This window comes from Coregonus lavaretus (genome assembly GCF_964263955.1).
Source record: "Coregonus lavaretus genome assembly, chromosome: 11".
NCBI lineage: Eukaryota > Metazoa > Chordata > Actinopteri > Salmoniformes > Salmonidae > Coregonus > Coregonus lavaretus.
Window position 1 is genome coordinate 8945909 of NC_139998.1, and position 15653 is coordinate 8961561.

At 44.6% G+C, this 15653-nt stretch overlaps 1 protein-coding gene across 4 annotated transcripts in view; it reads right to left on the bottom strand.

Annotated features, from left to right (window-relative positions):
- Window positions 1-15653, bottom strand: part of LOC311137455 (copine-8-like) — a gene marked incomplete at both ends in the record, with an annotated part of 78692 nt that overhangs the window by 46211 nt on the left and 16828 nt on the right. Inside the window, 4 exons of one of the 4 annotated variants that reach the window (XM_084171968.1) lie at window positions 1153-1192; window positions 5514-5617; window positions 5725-5771; window positions 8398-8438. In XM_084171968.1, the coding sequence (XP_084028094.1) occupies window positions 1153-1192; window positions 5514-5617; window positions 5725-5771; window positions 8398-8438 (232 nt within the window). Of the gene's footprint in view, window positions 1-1122; window positions 1193-5513; window positions 5618-5724; window positions 5772-8397; window positions 8439-15653 lie in introns of all 4 variants that reach the window. The other 3 variants (XM_084171971.1, XM_084171970.1, XM_084171969.1) reach the window with 3 other exon arrangements.

Consider the following 15653-nt stretch of genomic DNA (forward strand, 5'->3'; position numbering starts at 1 on the left):
TGCAGAATTAGAAACAATCTCCATGCAGGACCTGGGAAGCTCTATCCTGGGCCCACCTCCAAGACCTACTCCACTGGCTTGCTCCTCACCTGAGCAGCTGCAGTAGCAGGGGCGTGAGAAGAAGGTAGAAAAGAGCTGCAGACTCAGCCGTTAACACATCACTCGCAAAGGCATTGCAAATGATTGAAGACTTCTCCCAGAGGTAAATAAATCAAAATAATTTCAAACTCCTCCAATCCTCTTTTCACCATGCACACTGCTCTCCAGACACTCCTAATCCCCCCCCCTTCCTCATCTTCTCCACAGGGCCCTGGCACCTATAACGGATTTCATTGATGAACTCTCGCCAAAACTCTGGGAGGAATTCGATCACCAGCTGCATGAGTTCGTGTATGACTTCAAAGAGGAAGAATGGTGTTGGTCTCCGGCAACGTGGAAGAATGGTGTTGCATCCCTTCAATAGAGTTCCAGACACTTGTAGAATCTATGCCAAGGCACATTGAAGCTGTTCAGGCGGCTAGTGGTGGCACACCCTATTAAGACACTTTATGCTGGTGTTTGCTTTATTTTGACAGTTACATGTATATGGTCCATTGTAAGCGAGTGAACAGAGTTACATGACCCTATAGAATGCAGCATAAAGACTAGTTAATTGCTCTCTATCCGTGAAACGTGGGAAGTGTTCCCCAGCCCTAACAGCTCAAGGTATATAAACCATATGGCCAGAGAAAAACATTTGCTGTAATTTGTCTCCCTCCTATCCTCGTCTTCATGTCGGCGAATGCTGCCAAGAGACATAGTGTACTTTTACGCATTTTCAGTTCACATTTATTTTTAGCTTGGGCGGGCGGGGAGGCAGTGAGCATGGAGAACGTGGAAACGTGAATAGGCAATGCAAGCCAAGCTAACGCTGCGTGCCATATCTCCAATCTCCCACATCCGCACTGGCGACAGGGCACATCCAAGCGTCCTGAGCTTGGGCTAGAGCTGAGGCTGAGGAGCTGGAGTTGCACTGCTGGAGAAGTCACCTGGCTTCATGTCTGTAATATGGTTTGGGACTGGAAGGATTTCTAGAGAATATCTGTATTTGTCTCATGAGAGCATTACTAAACAGAGAGAGTGGTTACACACAAGAGGGAAAAGGCAACTCACATGTTTAGACAGGTTGTCGCTCTTCGAGTCGACGTCGTACCTGGACAGAAACAGGAAAGTACGCATAATCACTGTTTGCAGAAAATCATCGTACCATTTTACAAATACGCTCGGCAGTCAGTAGTAATGGTTATAAACCCTCAGACATAGCAAGAATGGAGGTTCTACATAAAAAACTATACAAAAAACAAGTGCAACCTGTGTGCTGAAATCTGCCTGCTTTTCAAAAAGAAAGGTAATTTCATTGTAGTACAGTGTATCCCTTCCTTAATCCATTGCTCAGATGTCTCCACTGTGCGTGTGTTTAATGAGGGCGTGCAAGCTTGTGTGTGTGACCGCGTGAGTGTGCAGGTGTGTGTGCGTGTGTGTGTGCAGGTGTGATGGTGTCTGTTTCTCTTGACAGACAGAGTGCCATGTAAGATAAAAAGAGACAGACACCCAGCAGCTGAGAGAGGGAGAGAGATGATCCAAAACCATGTTGGTACAAATGTAATTCCATAAGACTAGGAAACATTGATACGCAACCGGGCCCGCCGATGGCAGAATGCACAGGTGTGCCTAATGTTCTATTTGTCTTTGCCTCGGTCACTCACAAATATTCCTAAATGATTAATTTAATGACAACAACAAAAAACACACACATATGCGTTTGGCTGCACACGCTCCGTCTCACCCACACACACACACTCGAGAGTTTGTCTGAGTGTGTGTGCGCGCGAGTGTGTATGACATCATTGAGAGTGAAAGCAGTGGGCCAGCCCGGCCTTCTCTTGGCCCTGTGCTCTGAGAAGCGGATGCTCCGAGGATTTCTGAACAGAGTAATAATAGAGTACTGTATTAATGGTGGTAGATGGGGCTCTGAAATCAGTGTAATAGAAGACTAATAGGGTCCACAATACTGTGGCTTTATGAATGAGGTTAACGTGAAAATTGACTGACCAGTGAAATACACTGGCACATACACACAGTATCAATTGGCTAAATGGATGACCAGGGCACAGAATGGTTCAGTGGAGAAGGCTTGGAGAGTAATTATGTAGATTAGAGAGAGAGGTGATGGTAGGGTAGTGGTTAAAGGATGTGACGGGGCAGGAGAGAGGGTGGAAGGCAATGACTGGTTTAGGGGACTGTGTGAAAATACAGTAAAAAAAAAAGTAAGTAAAAGGCTTCAGGTCAGAGGAACCCACTGGATGGCTGAGCTGAGTTTACAACTAGGTCTTAAAAAGGAGCATTAGAGTGTTTGTGAGGACCTAATCAACCTGTAAGTCAGCTAGTGTGTGTGTGCATGCGTGCGAGTGCAGGGAGGAAGCTCTACTCCAGCTGCTTCACATATACCCGAGGCCAGCCGCCTCTGATCATTCAGGGGGATCTTTAAAAAGCCCTTCCCTGGTTGTGTAAGTGTGAGTGTCACACCACCCCCCCACACACACACACACTTCACACCACTCTCTCACTTTAGAATCTTACCTAGTTATTTTCAGATGATCTCATTGTACTCTTTTGTAGCTTTGTCAACTATGTGTATGTTTTCTATCCCTCTTTGCTCCTCTCCCTGTAAGTTTTACAGACTCTCCCCACCCCATGGCTGCAACCCTTCTAATTTAGTGACCACTGCGCACACAACCAATGTGGAATTCTTGGTCTCCGGCAGCGTTTCGAACCGCAAATCTGCAGTCAACAAGGCTGAGTTCATCTCAGCCTATGCTGCCCTTCAGTCCCTAGACTTTTTGGCCCTGATGGAGACATGGATTACCCCAGAGAACATTGCTACTCCAGTTGCTCGCTCTTCATCTGACTACACATTTTCTCATAGTCTGTGAGCATCTGGTCGTCGTGGTGGTGGCACAGGGCTACTCATTTCTCCTGTGTAGATTTTCTATTTTTCCCCTTGTTCACTTGTCCATCTCCTCATTTGAATTCCATGCGGTCACTGTCGCTTAAAGGATACTTCCGGATTTTGTTAATGAGGCCCCTTTCTCTGCTTCCCCAGAGTAAGATTAACTTGTGGATACCATTTTTATGTCTCTGTGTCCAGTCAGAGTTAGTTTCGCGAGCCAATGCTAACTACGGTTAGTGCAATGACTGGAAGTCTACGGGTAGAAATTGTATCCACAAATTCATCTCACTCTGGGGAAGTAGATAAAGGGCCTCATTGCCAAAATCCCAAAGTATCCCTTTAACATTGTTGTCATCTATCAACCCACCAGGTGCACTTGGAGAGTTCCTCAGTGTGTTTGACACTTTGATAAGCTGACGATGGCTCACCACTCATCGTACTGGGTGACTTCAACCTCCCGACGTCTGCTTTTGAGTCACTTCTTTCCACCTCTTTCTTTCCACTGCCTTACATCTTTTGACCTCACCCTTTCCCAGTCCCCTCCCACTCACAATGCAGGTAATACATTTGACCTCATATTTACTAGATGCTGTTCGCCTACTAATCTCACTGCAACCCCACTCCAGATCTCTGATTACTACCTTGTTTCATTTTCTATCCATCTCTCCTCCAACCCTACCCACTCAGCCCCTGCCCAGATGGTCATGAAACATTGCAATCTTCGCTCTCTCTCCCACTACTTTCTCCTCTTCTATCCTATCATCTCTCCTCCTGTCTCCTGACTGCCTCTTCGACCCTACTCTCCTCCCTTTCCGCATCCTTTGACTCTCACTGTCCCCTTTCCTCCAGGCCAGCTTGGCCCTCCCCGCTCTGTGGCTGAGTGACTCACTGCGTGCTCACAGAACAGGGCTGCGGGAAGCTGTGGAGGAAAACTACATCCTTCCACTCCCTCCTCTCTACCTTCTATTCCTCTGTATCTGCTGCCAAAGCGGCTTTCTATCGCTCAAAATGTCAAGCCACTGCCTCCAACCCTGGGAAACTCTTTTCCACCTTCTCCTCCTTCCTTAATCCTCCCCCACCTCCCTCTCTGGAGACAACTTTGTCAACCACTTTGGAAAGAAGGTCGACGACATCCGCTCCTCATTCACTCAGCCTATTGAGTCCACTGCCCCCACTCACACATAACTACCCTACATCTTGACCTCTTTCTCCCCTCTCTTTCCAGATGAAATCGTGCGACTAGTGAGGATATACAGAGCTGCTCTTCCTCCTGGGGAAGGCCTGCCAGCTCCAAGACTTCTCCATCATGGTGAACAACTCCACGGTGTTCCCCTCCCAGAGTACAAATAACCTTGGCATGACCCTGGACAACACCCTATGCAAACATAAAAGCTGTGACTCACTCCCGCAGGTTCATGCTCTACAACATCCGTAGAGTACAACTTTTCCTAGCACAGGAAGAGGTGCAGGTCCTAATCCAGGGACTCTCTGTTGGCTGGGCCTCCCGCTTGTGCCATCAAACACCTGCAACTTATTCAGAACGCCGCAGCCCGCCTGGTGTTCAACCAACCCAAGTTCTCCCATGTCACCCTGCTCCTCTGCACACACCACTGGCTTCCAGTCGAAGCTCACATCCACTACAAGACCATGGTGCTAGCCTACGAAGCAGCAAGAGGAACTGCCCCTCTCTACCTTCAGGCTATGCTCAAACCCTACAACCCAACCCTAGCACTGCCGCCTCTGTCTCTTAACTATCCCACAACAATGGGACGTCAACTGAAAACCCTACCTCTTCAAAGAGTATCTTAAATAAGACATCTCAGTGGCTGTGATATGGCTATGATATGGCTATGATATGTGGTTGTCTCACCTAGCTATCTTAAGATGAATGCCCTAACTGTAAGTCGCTCTGGATAAGAGCGCCTGCTAAATGACTCAAATGTAAAATGTCAGTGTGGGAGCGCCTCAGCCGCCGGCTCTTTGCTAAGAGCTGTTGGAGGGCCATCAGTGTAGATTGTAATACAGCCTCACCCACTAACAACAGAGCTAAGCTACAAACACACTCGTCATCTTCTTTCCCTTATCACTCCCTCTGTAACCCAAACACACGCATACCCTCACACTCTCTCTGTCTCTCAAACATACTCATACTCTCTCCTACCAAACACCCAGGCAGGCATTCACACACATTCACGCAGAAAATGATTGTGTACCTCTGTTTACCGCATAGCTCTTAAACAAACAACATCATATTCATGTCTCACAACTGTCTCAAGGTGAATATTTCAGTGAATATAACATCCCATAAACAAGTGGAATTCATACCGAAATGTAGAAAAAAGTTATATGAAAAGGTGTTTTTTATTTTAAAGGTGAACACTGACATCTCCCTTCTCGCACTTGATAAATATTGTATTCTTAACGCAACTTGTACTTACAGACTCATACAGAGCACCACTCTCTCTCACCCAAACATGCTCAAACACACACAGACGCACACACATTAAGAACGGTCTTAACTCACAGGTCAAAGCGTAGATTCTGCCTCTCTTCAAAAAAATAGTCCAGGATGAATTTTCGGACAAAATCTGGATTCAGGGTATTGTTTATCACCTCTGTCCGACCAAACTATAATGAAAGAGGAAGTGAGGAACAGACACTGGTTTGTATTGATTTGAAATAAATTAGGCAATACTCAGACTTCCATGGGACCCTTGGACCTTCTCCCCCCTCACCTCTCTCCATTCCCTGTTGGCGATTCCTTGTGTATACAGCACACAAACTGTCAAGAGGAAAGGAAGAAAACAAAAAGAAAAGTAAAAACAGCAGTTAAAACCCAGAGGAAACAAGGCATGAGAAAACCCAGAAGATACAAATGTTCTCTCCTAGGCTAAGACATCATAATTCCTGATTAAATGTCAGTGTAACTCTGCCTTTCAGGCTACAATGAAGATATTTCTCAGAGAAAATAAAAAAAACACAGTTGAAAGTGCTAGAATGCTAAGGCAGTGTTTCCCAATCCTAGTCCTGGGGATCCAAAGGGGTGCACATTTTAGTTTTTGCCCTAGCACTAACAAAGTAACACACTTATAATCAAGCTTTTGATTAGAATTAGTTGTGTTAGTGTGCACCCATTTGGGTCACCAGGAAAGGGGAATCCACTCTTAACAGCCTTCTTTTTTTTTGTTACTGTCACTGACTGCACCTTCAGTGGAGCGATGAAATTGACTGTTGGACCTATCATACGGTTGAGAACTCCACCCAAATATATGGACCAAAATAAATAGAACATATCTTGTTTAAAATCAAAACACACATGCACACAAACTGTGCCAATTCCTTCCACTGGGAGCAGTGTAACATTTGTATCAAATACAATTAAATCAGAATCAGAGGGGTCAGAGCCCCTATTCCACCTCTGAAAAGGCTTCAATAGCCTGTCCATATAATTAAGAAGAGTGAGTCTATACTGAACAAAAATATAAACGCAACATGTAAACTGTTGGTCCCATGTTTCATGAGCTGAAATAAAAAGATCCCAGAAATGTTCCACACACACAAAAAGCTTATTTCGCGCACAAATTTGTTTACATCCCTGTTAGTGAGCATTTCTCCTTTGCCAAGATAATCCATTCACCTGACAGGTGTGGCATATCAAGAAGCTGATTAAACAGCATGATCATTACACAGGTGCACCTTGGCATGCTGACTGCAGGAATGTCCACCAGAGCTGTTGCCAGAGAATGTAATGTTCATTTCTCTACCATAAGCCGCATCCAACGTCGTTTTAGAGAATTTGGCAGTAGGTCCAACCGGCCTCACAACCGCAGACCACGTGTAACCAGGCCAGCCCAGGACCGCCACATTTGGCTTCTTCACCTGCAGGATTGTCTGAGACCAGCCACCCGGACAGCTGATGAACTGAGGAGTATTTCTCTCTGTAATAAAGCTCTTTTGTGGGGAAAAACTCATTCTGATTGGCTGGGCCTAACTCCCCAGTGGGTGGGCCTGGATCCCCTGCCCAGTCGTGAAATCAATAGATTATGGCCTAATTTATTTATTTCAATTGACTGATGTCCTTATATGAACTGCAACGCAGTAAAATCGATGAAATTGTTGCATGTTGCATTTATATTTTTGTTCAGTATATTTCTATCTTTCTACCTTCCCTCACTAGCTCTGTATGTATGCTAGTGAACAGAGCTCTGGAGATAATGTAGTAGCATCACATGCTTGCTATAGCAGAGGTCATGGCTCTTGGCCCACCTCAGTGGCCAGGGCTCGCATGTTTCCATGGGTTAGGCCAACAGTGTTGAAGCTGGCTGATGTCTGTTGCGAGAGCTAGCTGTTGTATACGTGGTGTAATGTAATGTGATTTTATGCTGTTGTGTGAGGTGGAGCTCAGCTGTCTGACTGCACAGAAAGCCTATCAGCTGCTAACGAAAGCTGGGACTGCATATGATCTCCATGCATTAGGTTGGAACATGTACCGTCACGTGAACACACACACACACAAAAACACACACAAGTTGTGTTGTCAACAGTGTCGTGTTGTCAAGTCTTATAGGCTAGCCTACCGTAATGTAGTGTATGTGTGTGAGGCTCCCTGTAGCCAGTGTGTGTGTGTGTGCGCGTGCGTGTGTGTGTGCGTGCATGCGCGTGTGTGTGTGTGTGTGTGTGTGTATGTATGTGTGTGTGTGTGTGTGTGTGTGTGTGCGTGTGTGTGTGCGTGCATGCGTGTGTGTGTGTGTGTGTGTGTGTATGTATGTGTGTGTGTGTGTGTGTGTGTGTGTGTGTGTGTGCGTGCGTGTGTCTTGGGCCCCCTGGCCTGCAGTGCTGAGGAGGTCTAATGCTGTGTGACTGGGGCCAGTACCGTCAGCACTGCAGAGACAGCACAAGTGCCTCCTTGGATAAACATACTACAGAAACCAGCCAGGAGGCCCCTGGGATCAGATGGCCTCCCTCCCTGCTAGTGCTGAGTCTGACCACATCTCCTACAGTGGCCCAAATATTCTCAATTTAAGGATGTACTAGTCTGTAGACACTACACAGACGGATCCTTATCTCTATGAAGGATATGGCTGTTAGGGTTGCAAAAATCAAGAAACATTACCAAAATGCCATGATGTTTCAGAAATCTTGATGTGATCAGCAGGGAATAAGGGAATCCTGCAACCTATGGCTGGTGTACATGATGACAATCTGTTTCTGCTCAGTCAAGTAGAGCTGAGATTACAGCGATGAACACAACCTCTGACCTCTGCAAATGCCTACTGATTCACAAGGGGGAAGCACAAGAGAGAGAGAGAGCCAGAGAGCAAGAGCGAGCGAGAGAGAGAGTGTGTTTGTGTGTGCAAATGTGTGTGTGTGTAAATGTGTGTGTGTCTGTGTGTAGGACACCATCTTACTTGGGTCTGATTTAGAGAATGTGTCTCTGTCCAGGAGATTTCTGTAAAACAAGAATGCAAAGAAACAAGCAATTATTCGTTGTTAAATATGTTATTAGGTAGTTATGTAGTCATTATTATGTACCCTAACTACTTTTTTTATTTTTTATAGCGGACTGAAAAATAAAGCATCCAGAACAGCCTATAGACATTTCTCCATTCATTTTTCACAGGGAAAAATAATCAAAAATCATTTTGTCAAGTGAAGACTCAAGAAGTCATCAAATGTACATGATACCACTGTCTTGTCCTCCTGTAGGAATAGGCATAATGCACTGAAGAGACAAGTCCCATTTCCTTCCAGGTTCTCCGAGCCAGTGAGGTACCCCAGCGTTCAAAAGCAGGGGCACGGGATTAAATATGCACACCATCACAACACTATGCATGAGAGACTCAGAGAGGAACTACGAGACGAACCGCCCCGGCACATAACATCAGAGTCAGTGGGAGGGGAGTCCCAGCATGCCTCGTTAGCAGTACATTGTACATTGTAGTCATTTAGCAGACGCTCTTATCCAGAGCGACTTACAGTTAGTGAGTGGATACAGTGTCCGTGTCTGTATTGGTGATACATCAGCAGCAGCAGCAGGATCGGTCTGTTACTCGGTTTGGTTTCTAACTGCACTACATGCCACACTGGTTTGCACCGGGTGGTGAGTCCAGGTTCAACAAAGACAACCCAAAGCCGCTCGCAGCTTGAATTCCTGGCATATCCTATATTAAACCGCAGCAACCTTTCGTGCTCTGTTTTGTTGAAGCTCCGAGCTGTGAAACACTGACTTATTGAAGAGGCAGAATGGTTATCCATCACATCAGGCAGGCATCTACAGACCACTAGACACGCAGAGAGAGAGTGAGAGAGTTTGGTTCTCACTATCATGCTAGCTAGGGGTACACAGCACGGTGTTCATTGTGTGACAAGTCAGTCGAGTGGAGTGCAGGGAGTGTCTTTAGGCGATTGATCGTTAGTGATGTATCTAGATCAGTCACCCATGTTGTGCTGATCTCAGCATGACCCAGATGGTATCACACTATGCCTGGCTGGCTGGCCTCTTTCAGAGCATAATTAGCCCCTTAGTTGGCTGAAACCATAAATAAGTGATAAGCGATAGAATTTGGCTGTTTACATCAATGCTTGTAACGACTGGAGAGTGGAGACAGCTCTGGATCTGGGAGATCGTGTGTGGGTAACCGTGATATCAAATACCAAACTTGTTATGCTTCGATTGAAAAATACCCAAAGGTGTTCTCTCCCCAGAGCCCATGGGTGGAAAGGGGTATGGTGCAAGGAGCGGGAGGAACGTGTGTGTGTGTGAGATAGAACGAGAGAGAAGTGTGTGTGTGTGTGTGTGTGTGTATGTGCATGCATGTGTGTGTGTTTAACTCGCCTCCAGCTGCCTCTCTCTCACTGACTGGTCATTCAGGGGAAATCTTTTAAAAATACCTTCTTCCCACCACAGGCAGTCCAGGAATTTCAGGTGGGCCGAACAGAGTGCCTCCTCACAGTTCATCAAACATTTACGAGCACTGTCCCAGCACAACATCAGAATTACATTTGAAATCCCACCACTTACATCATGCAGTACTAGTAGTCACCTAACATCACAAGGTCTCTCCCTTGTTCTATTCCCAAGTAATTCCCAAGTCTGACTTCTGTTCTAACTGTGTGAGTTGAGGGGGACCAACTTCCACTTGAGATGGCACTGGAGATGAGACTTGCAGGAACATACAGTATCCAAAAAGGGGTACATTAAATATTCTTGACTTTGGAGGTTGAGAGGGGAAAAAAAGGGCAAGCAAGCCCAAGAGGAGTACAGTATGAGAGCTCTCTTTGACAGAGGGGCCAAGGTTGTTGGGGATATCAATCGGTCTCCCAAAGAAGCCTACTCATTATTCAAAAGGATTATGATACCACGACCTGTCACCAGCCAAGGCTATTGATGAAACGCCAATGTCTGATCATTAGACCTTTAGAGAATCAGACAGAGGCAGAGGGGAAAATCCACAGACTCAGAGAAGCTGCTTCTGCTGCCTACGCAGGTGAAGGACACACAGCACATTAACATTAATGAGAATCACTGAACAATGAATAAGAACTTTCATTCAACATTGCCAAACTGCTGCATTGACAAAACTGCACAATTCCCACTAATCTTTCATTCTTTAAAATCTTTCTCAAATCTCTCTCCTCATCTCCATTCAATGTCTCTCCATTATAGAAGTATAAATGAATGAGTAACATCAGACAGAACTGTCTATTATTCATCCTGCAAAGACACATGTAATGGCGTTAGGCCTATGCTATATTGACAATTGCCAGAGGGGAGGATTCTTCTTACACACCCATACTGTACTGTAAAGACAATGTAAATGTAAAAAGCAGAGTTCTAAGAACCCACGGCAAACAACTACAGAGACAGGCCAAAGCACAGTCAAAGGTTCTTTATTAAATTCAAAGTTTACAAAAAGGTGACAATAGCGTAAAAATAATTTGTTTGAATGGTTCGCTTTAAAACCACTAAGCCCCCAGTTAGAAACGTATAGGGAGGCTAGGAGTTAGGACTATAAGTAACACTAGCAATATGTGTACAGGGCAAAACTAGCACAGCAGCAAGAAGTCAGACGTCCGTCCGCCAAGAGGTTCCCGGTCAAACGGCGCGTTGAATGTAATTCTCCATTTCCTTTCATGTCTGGTTCGGGGGCGTGTTTGGTAATTTGCTCAGGGAGGGAGGAGGTGATAGGGATTGGCAAAAGCGGTTTTATAGTCAATAGTCCATGCCAATCTGTAGAATCACAGCACACCATGCAAAGCAAACAAATAGTTAATGCATTTTCATTCAATTTCACGCGTGATAATGTAAGGCGTTAAGTGAAGGCAATCGTTGTAAATAGCACAGTACACGAGTGAAAGGCACTCGTAAAATTGGGGATAATAGCAAAATAAGACATGCTGATAAGTATTATAATAAACATGCTGATAATATAAATATAAAGTAGAATGGCAGTCTCTAGTTTAGAAAGAGTCAGTGTTATTAGTGAAATAAACACTGTCTGACAACTCTAGACCAAGTCTCTGGGGAAGGCAGCATTCGGTTGTGATCAATGAGGTCAATGGTGTGGGTCTAAAATAGATGCAGTGTAAATCAATGGACCTTTGAAAGAGAGAAATGTGGAGAAGACAGACAGACATCGCTGAAGTTTCACCAACAGTGTTTTTGAAAATGAAAATGAAAGCTATTAATAACTAATTTAAAAAAACGTGTTCCACATTCTAACTAACTTCTGAATGATTCTCATAAGAATCCCGACAAACAAGAATTATAGGACACTGCTCAAGGGAGTTTTCTGGAAACAATTTTGTAATGGGGGAGCGAGTCGAGAAAGACAGACAGAAACAGAGAGAGAAATAACCGGCGAACAATATGTGAAAGTGATGGAGGTGCCCGCCGTCCTCTCTATCAAGTAACTAGTTAAAGTCACGGAGGAGCTGGCGTGGCCTTAATGAGACCAAATGGCTCTTCTGAAAAGCTCATTAACGTAGTCACTCAGCATGACCCCCCTGGGGCTGGGGCTCTTTCCACTCAAACAACCTTACAGTCCTGCCACTTCACTGTTACCCTGGAAACCAACCTGTGGAGCTTGGCCTGGAACACCTGAAGGCGATACCCTGGAAACCACTTTAACCCACCCTGTGGGGCTCGGCCTGGGCCACCTGACCTGAAGGCTGCACAGTCTTTCTCTGCGTCTGTCCAGGTCTTGTACCATTTAGGCCACTGGAGCCTCTATGCTCTGGGTCTTGTACCATTTAGGCCACTGGAGCCTCTATGCTCTGGGTCTTGTACCATTTAGGCCACTGGAGCCTCTATGCTCTGGGTCTTGTACCATTTAGGCCACTGAAGCCTCTATGCTCTGGGTCTTGTACCATTTAGGCCACTGGAGCCTCTATGCTCTGGGTCTTGTACCATTTAGGCCACTGGAGCCTCTATGCTCTGGGTCTTGTACCATTTAGGCCACTGGAGCCTCTATGCTCTGGGTCTTGTACCATTTAACCTCCTGTGGCCACTATATTATGTCCTGCAGTGTTGTTAATGGTTTGTTACAGCTCTACTAGCTCACAGGCAGGTTTGTAATTACAACAGGACTAGGGGTGCTGGGCACCCCGATGACAAATCCCTTCCATAATAATTGAAATATCAATGTGAGCTCTCACAATTGTCAAATATATTGATGTTGGGCACCCCCAAGAGACATCCAGCACCCCCAAGAGTAAATATATAATTCCAAATCGCTCACAGGTAGAGGGTGAACCACACCACTTTCAGCAATTAAAACCTTAGTAGGCCTATTCTCAAGACTCTTGCTGGCAGTCTACCCTGAAGCAACTTGATTTTTGCTGAGCCAGTGAAAAACTACAAAAACAGATTGTTTCCTTTCTGGATCTAAACCTGAACCAACGATCAAAATAACCACTGTGGAACAGTGCTGTTTCTAATCTGTAGCCTAATTCTGTACAGAGTTTACCGTATTTTCCGCACTATAAGCCGCACTGGACTATAAGCCGCAGGTGTTTTAATGTTTAATTACCATATGTAAGGGTTCGTGCACAGAGGGGATTGTCGGGAAAGAGATGGCTGCTTGAGGAAGCTCCCATTTATTAACATTTCAACAAACAAGTTGCATATTTGCATAACGTATTCAAGTGTTACCATTTAGTGCAATAGTAGCTACAGAACATATACTGTGCTGTGTAAACTGTACTGTATCACATAGCGTTTCAGACACACAAACTTTTCAACTTTCAAACTTCAAACTGTCTCACTCTCGTAATGTCTGTCTGTCTTGCTCTCGTTCTGTCTCTCGTTCTGTCTCGCGTACCACTCTCGGTTCCACTTTTACTTTTGCGCGCTACCTGTCTCACTCTTTTCTGGCCTCCAGCTTTTCCTGCTGGAGCCCGCCGCTTAAAGGTGGGGGGCGCGGACCGGTCATAGAGCCCATAGAGTTAAAGTTGGTGGACTGTAACCTGTAAAATCCATAGATTTAGGAGGTCTTCTAGTGGCCGTTAGCTGTAAAAATCCATAGATTAGCCGCACCGTTATATAAGCCGCAGGGTCGAAAAATTGGGAAAAAGGCGCGGCTTATAGTCCGAAAATTACGGTAATTCACAGTTTGCATATATTGATAGGAGACAGTGACTCTATTCAAACTGCCTCCAGGTTGGTGTCCCATCACAATACAGCCACATCACAGCCTTTCATAACCTTTCTGCCTCATGTGTCACGCCCTGGCTCGGGGGACTCTTAAATGTTGAGCCAGGGTGTGGAATTTCTGTTACATTTTCTATGTTTTCGTTCTAGATCATTTAGATCTATGTTGGCCAGGGTGGTTCCCAATCAGAGGCAGCTGTAGCTCGTTGTCTCTGATTGGGGACCATACTTAGGCAGCCTGTTTTCACAAGTTTATTGTGGGATCTTGTTCCGTATGGTTTTGTGTATAACCTAGGACTTCACGTATCGTTTGGTTTATTGTTTTGGTTCGCGTGTACTAATAAAGAATGTACGCTTATCACGCTGCGCCTTGGTCCGCTTCATCTGTCGACGATCGTGACATCATGTCTGCCCAAAGGTCTCACATAATACATCTCCCTCCCGCAGATCAGACCAGGCAGATGACAGCTTCTCTATCTAGGCTTCTCTAATGGAAACGTTCAAAATAAAAATATCTTACAGAGTGCCACATGCACCTCATTTTTGAAGGGACACTGATGTCCAAATTCAATATCTTCAAATTAATTAAGCATAAAATACAATATTATTTATCTTAGTTTTTTTTTCTCTTCGTGACCAATCTATTCATTTTTTATTTCCACTGGGGATGGAGGAGGGTTAAAGGAAAATAAACAAAAATATATATACAATTTGAAGATTGGTACAGATAGTCCTATGTCTTTTCCTCTTTGTAAGTTTGGATTTTATCCCAATAGCCAGAAGTGGGAGACATAGGAAGCGTTAAACTACAGAAATTCAGCCGTGGCAATATATTTATTTTGAAAATAGATATTCTGCCGGTTAAATCAACTGGGTAGTTAGTGCATCTACTGAGGTTGGATTGAATTGATTTGAGCGTTCTGTTAAAGTTTCTGGCAATAGTTTTATCTAAGGAAGGAAATATACTGTATCTACAATTGCGATTCCATGTGTAGAGATGGAGTCCTCCATCAGGGTCTTGAGAGGCAGTAATGCTGATTTGATTAGATACATTTTATAACTTCAGATGAAGCTGAATTTATCTATGATCTTCAATGCGTTTGGGAGCGGTTGAGATACATTGTCAAGATATAGTAAAATATTGTCTACATATAAATTAGATGAAATTATCAGTAGATGAGGGAAATGTGTGTTATTTCCTTCGATTGACCAATTGCCTGGGCCAGGGGTTCCATGGATAACAAAAATAGCAAAGTAGAACTCAGATCGCCTTGTCTGCTGCTTCTAGTGATTCTGAACTAGGAATGAATGGCGGGAACCCGGTTACCGAGATTTACCGCCCAAAACGACTCCCTTTTCCCGGGATAAATAACTGCGAGAAACTGATGCATGTTGTGAAATGAAACTGAAATGATGTGTGATGTCTAAATATGGCTTCTCTATGGCCTTCTCTCTGCTATCTGCATGATTAATCATCAATGCTCATTGTGGGGACAGACAGCCCATGTCAGTATGGAGTGCAGTTCACAATGCATGTAGACCTATCATCTCATCAATGTAGGCCTACATTTGCTGCAGAAAAGCCTATGCTACAGTAACATAAGGACCGAACATAAGGATCTAATTTACACATCTCCATTTGGCTTTCAGGGGTCACCTTAATTTTTTATTGTAAAGATTTTATTTATTTATTGCAGCTGCAGAGTTTTGAAACAGCCTATCACTCAAATATCTTTGCTTTAAACCAGAGCATGCGTGAGCAGTCTTCATCTCTCATCAATTCCATTCAAATTGCACTCAAAATAGTACAAAAATGTAAACGCACATGCAACAATTTCAAAGATTTTACTGAGTTACAGTTCACATAAGGAAACCAGTCAATTGAAATACATTCATTAGGCCCTAATCTATGGATTCCACATCATTGAGAATACAGATGCGTATCTGTTAGTCACAGATACCTTAAAAAAAGGTATGGGCTGGATATTGGCGGGAAAAGGAACCCGCTGTCGT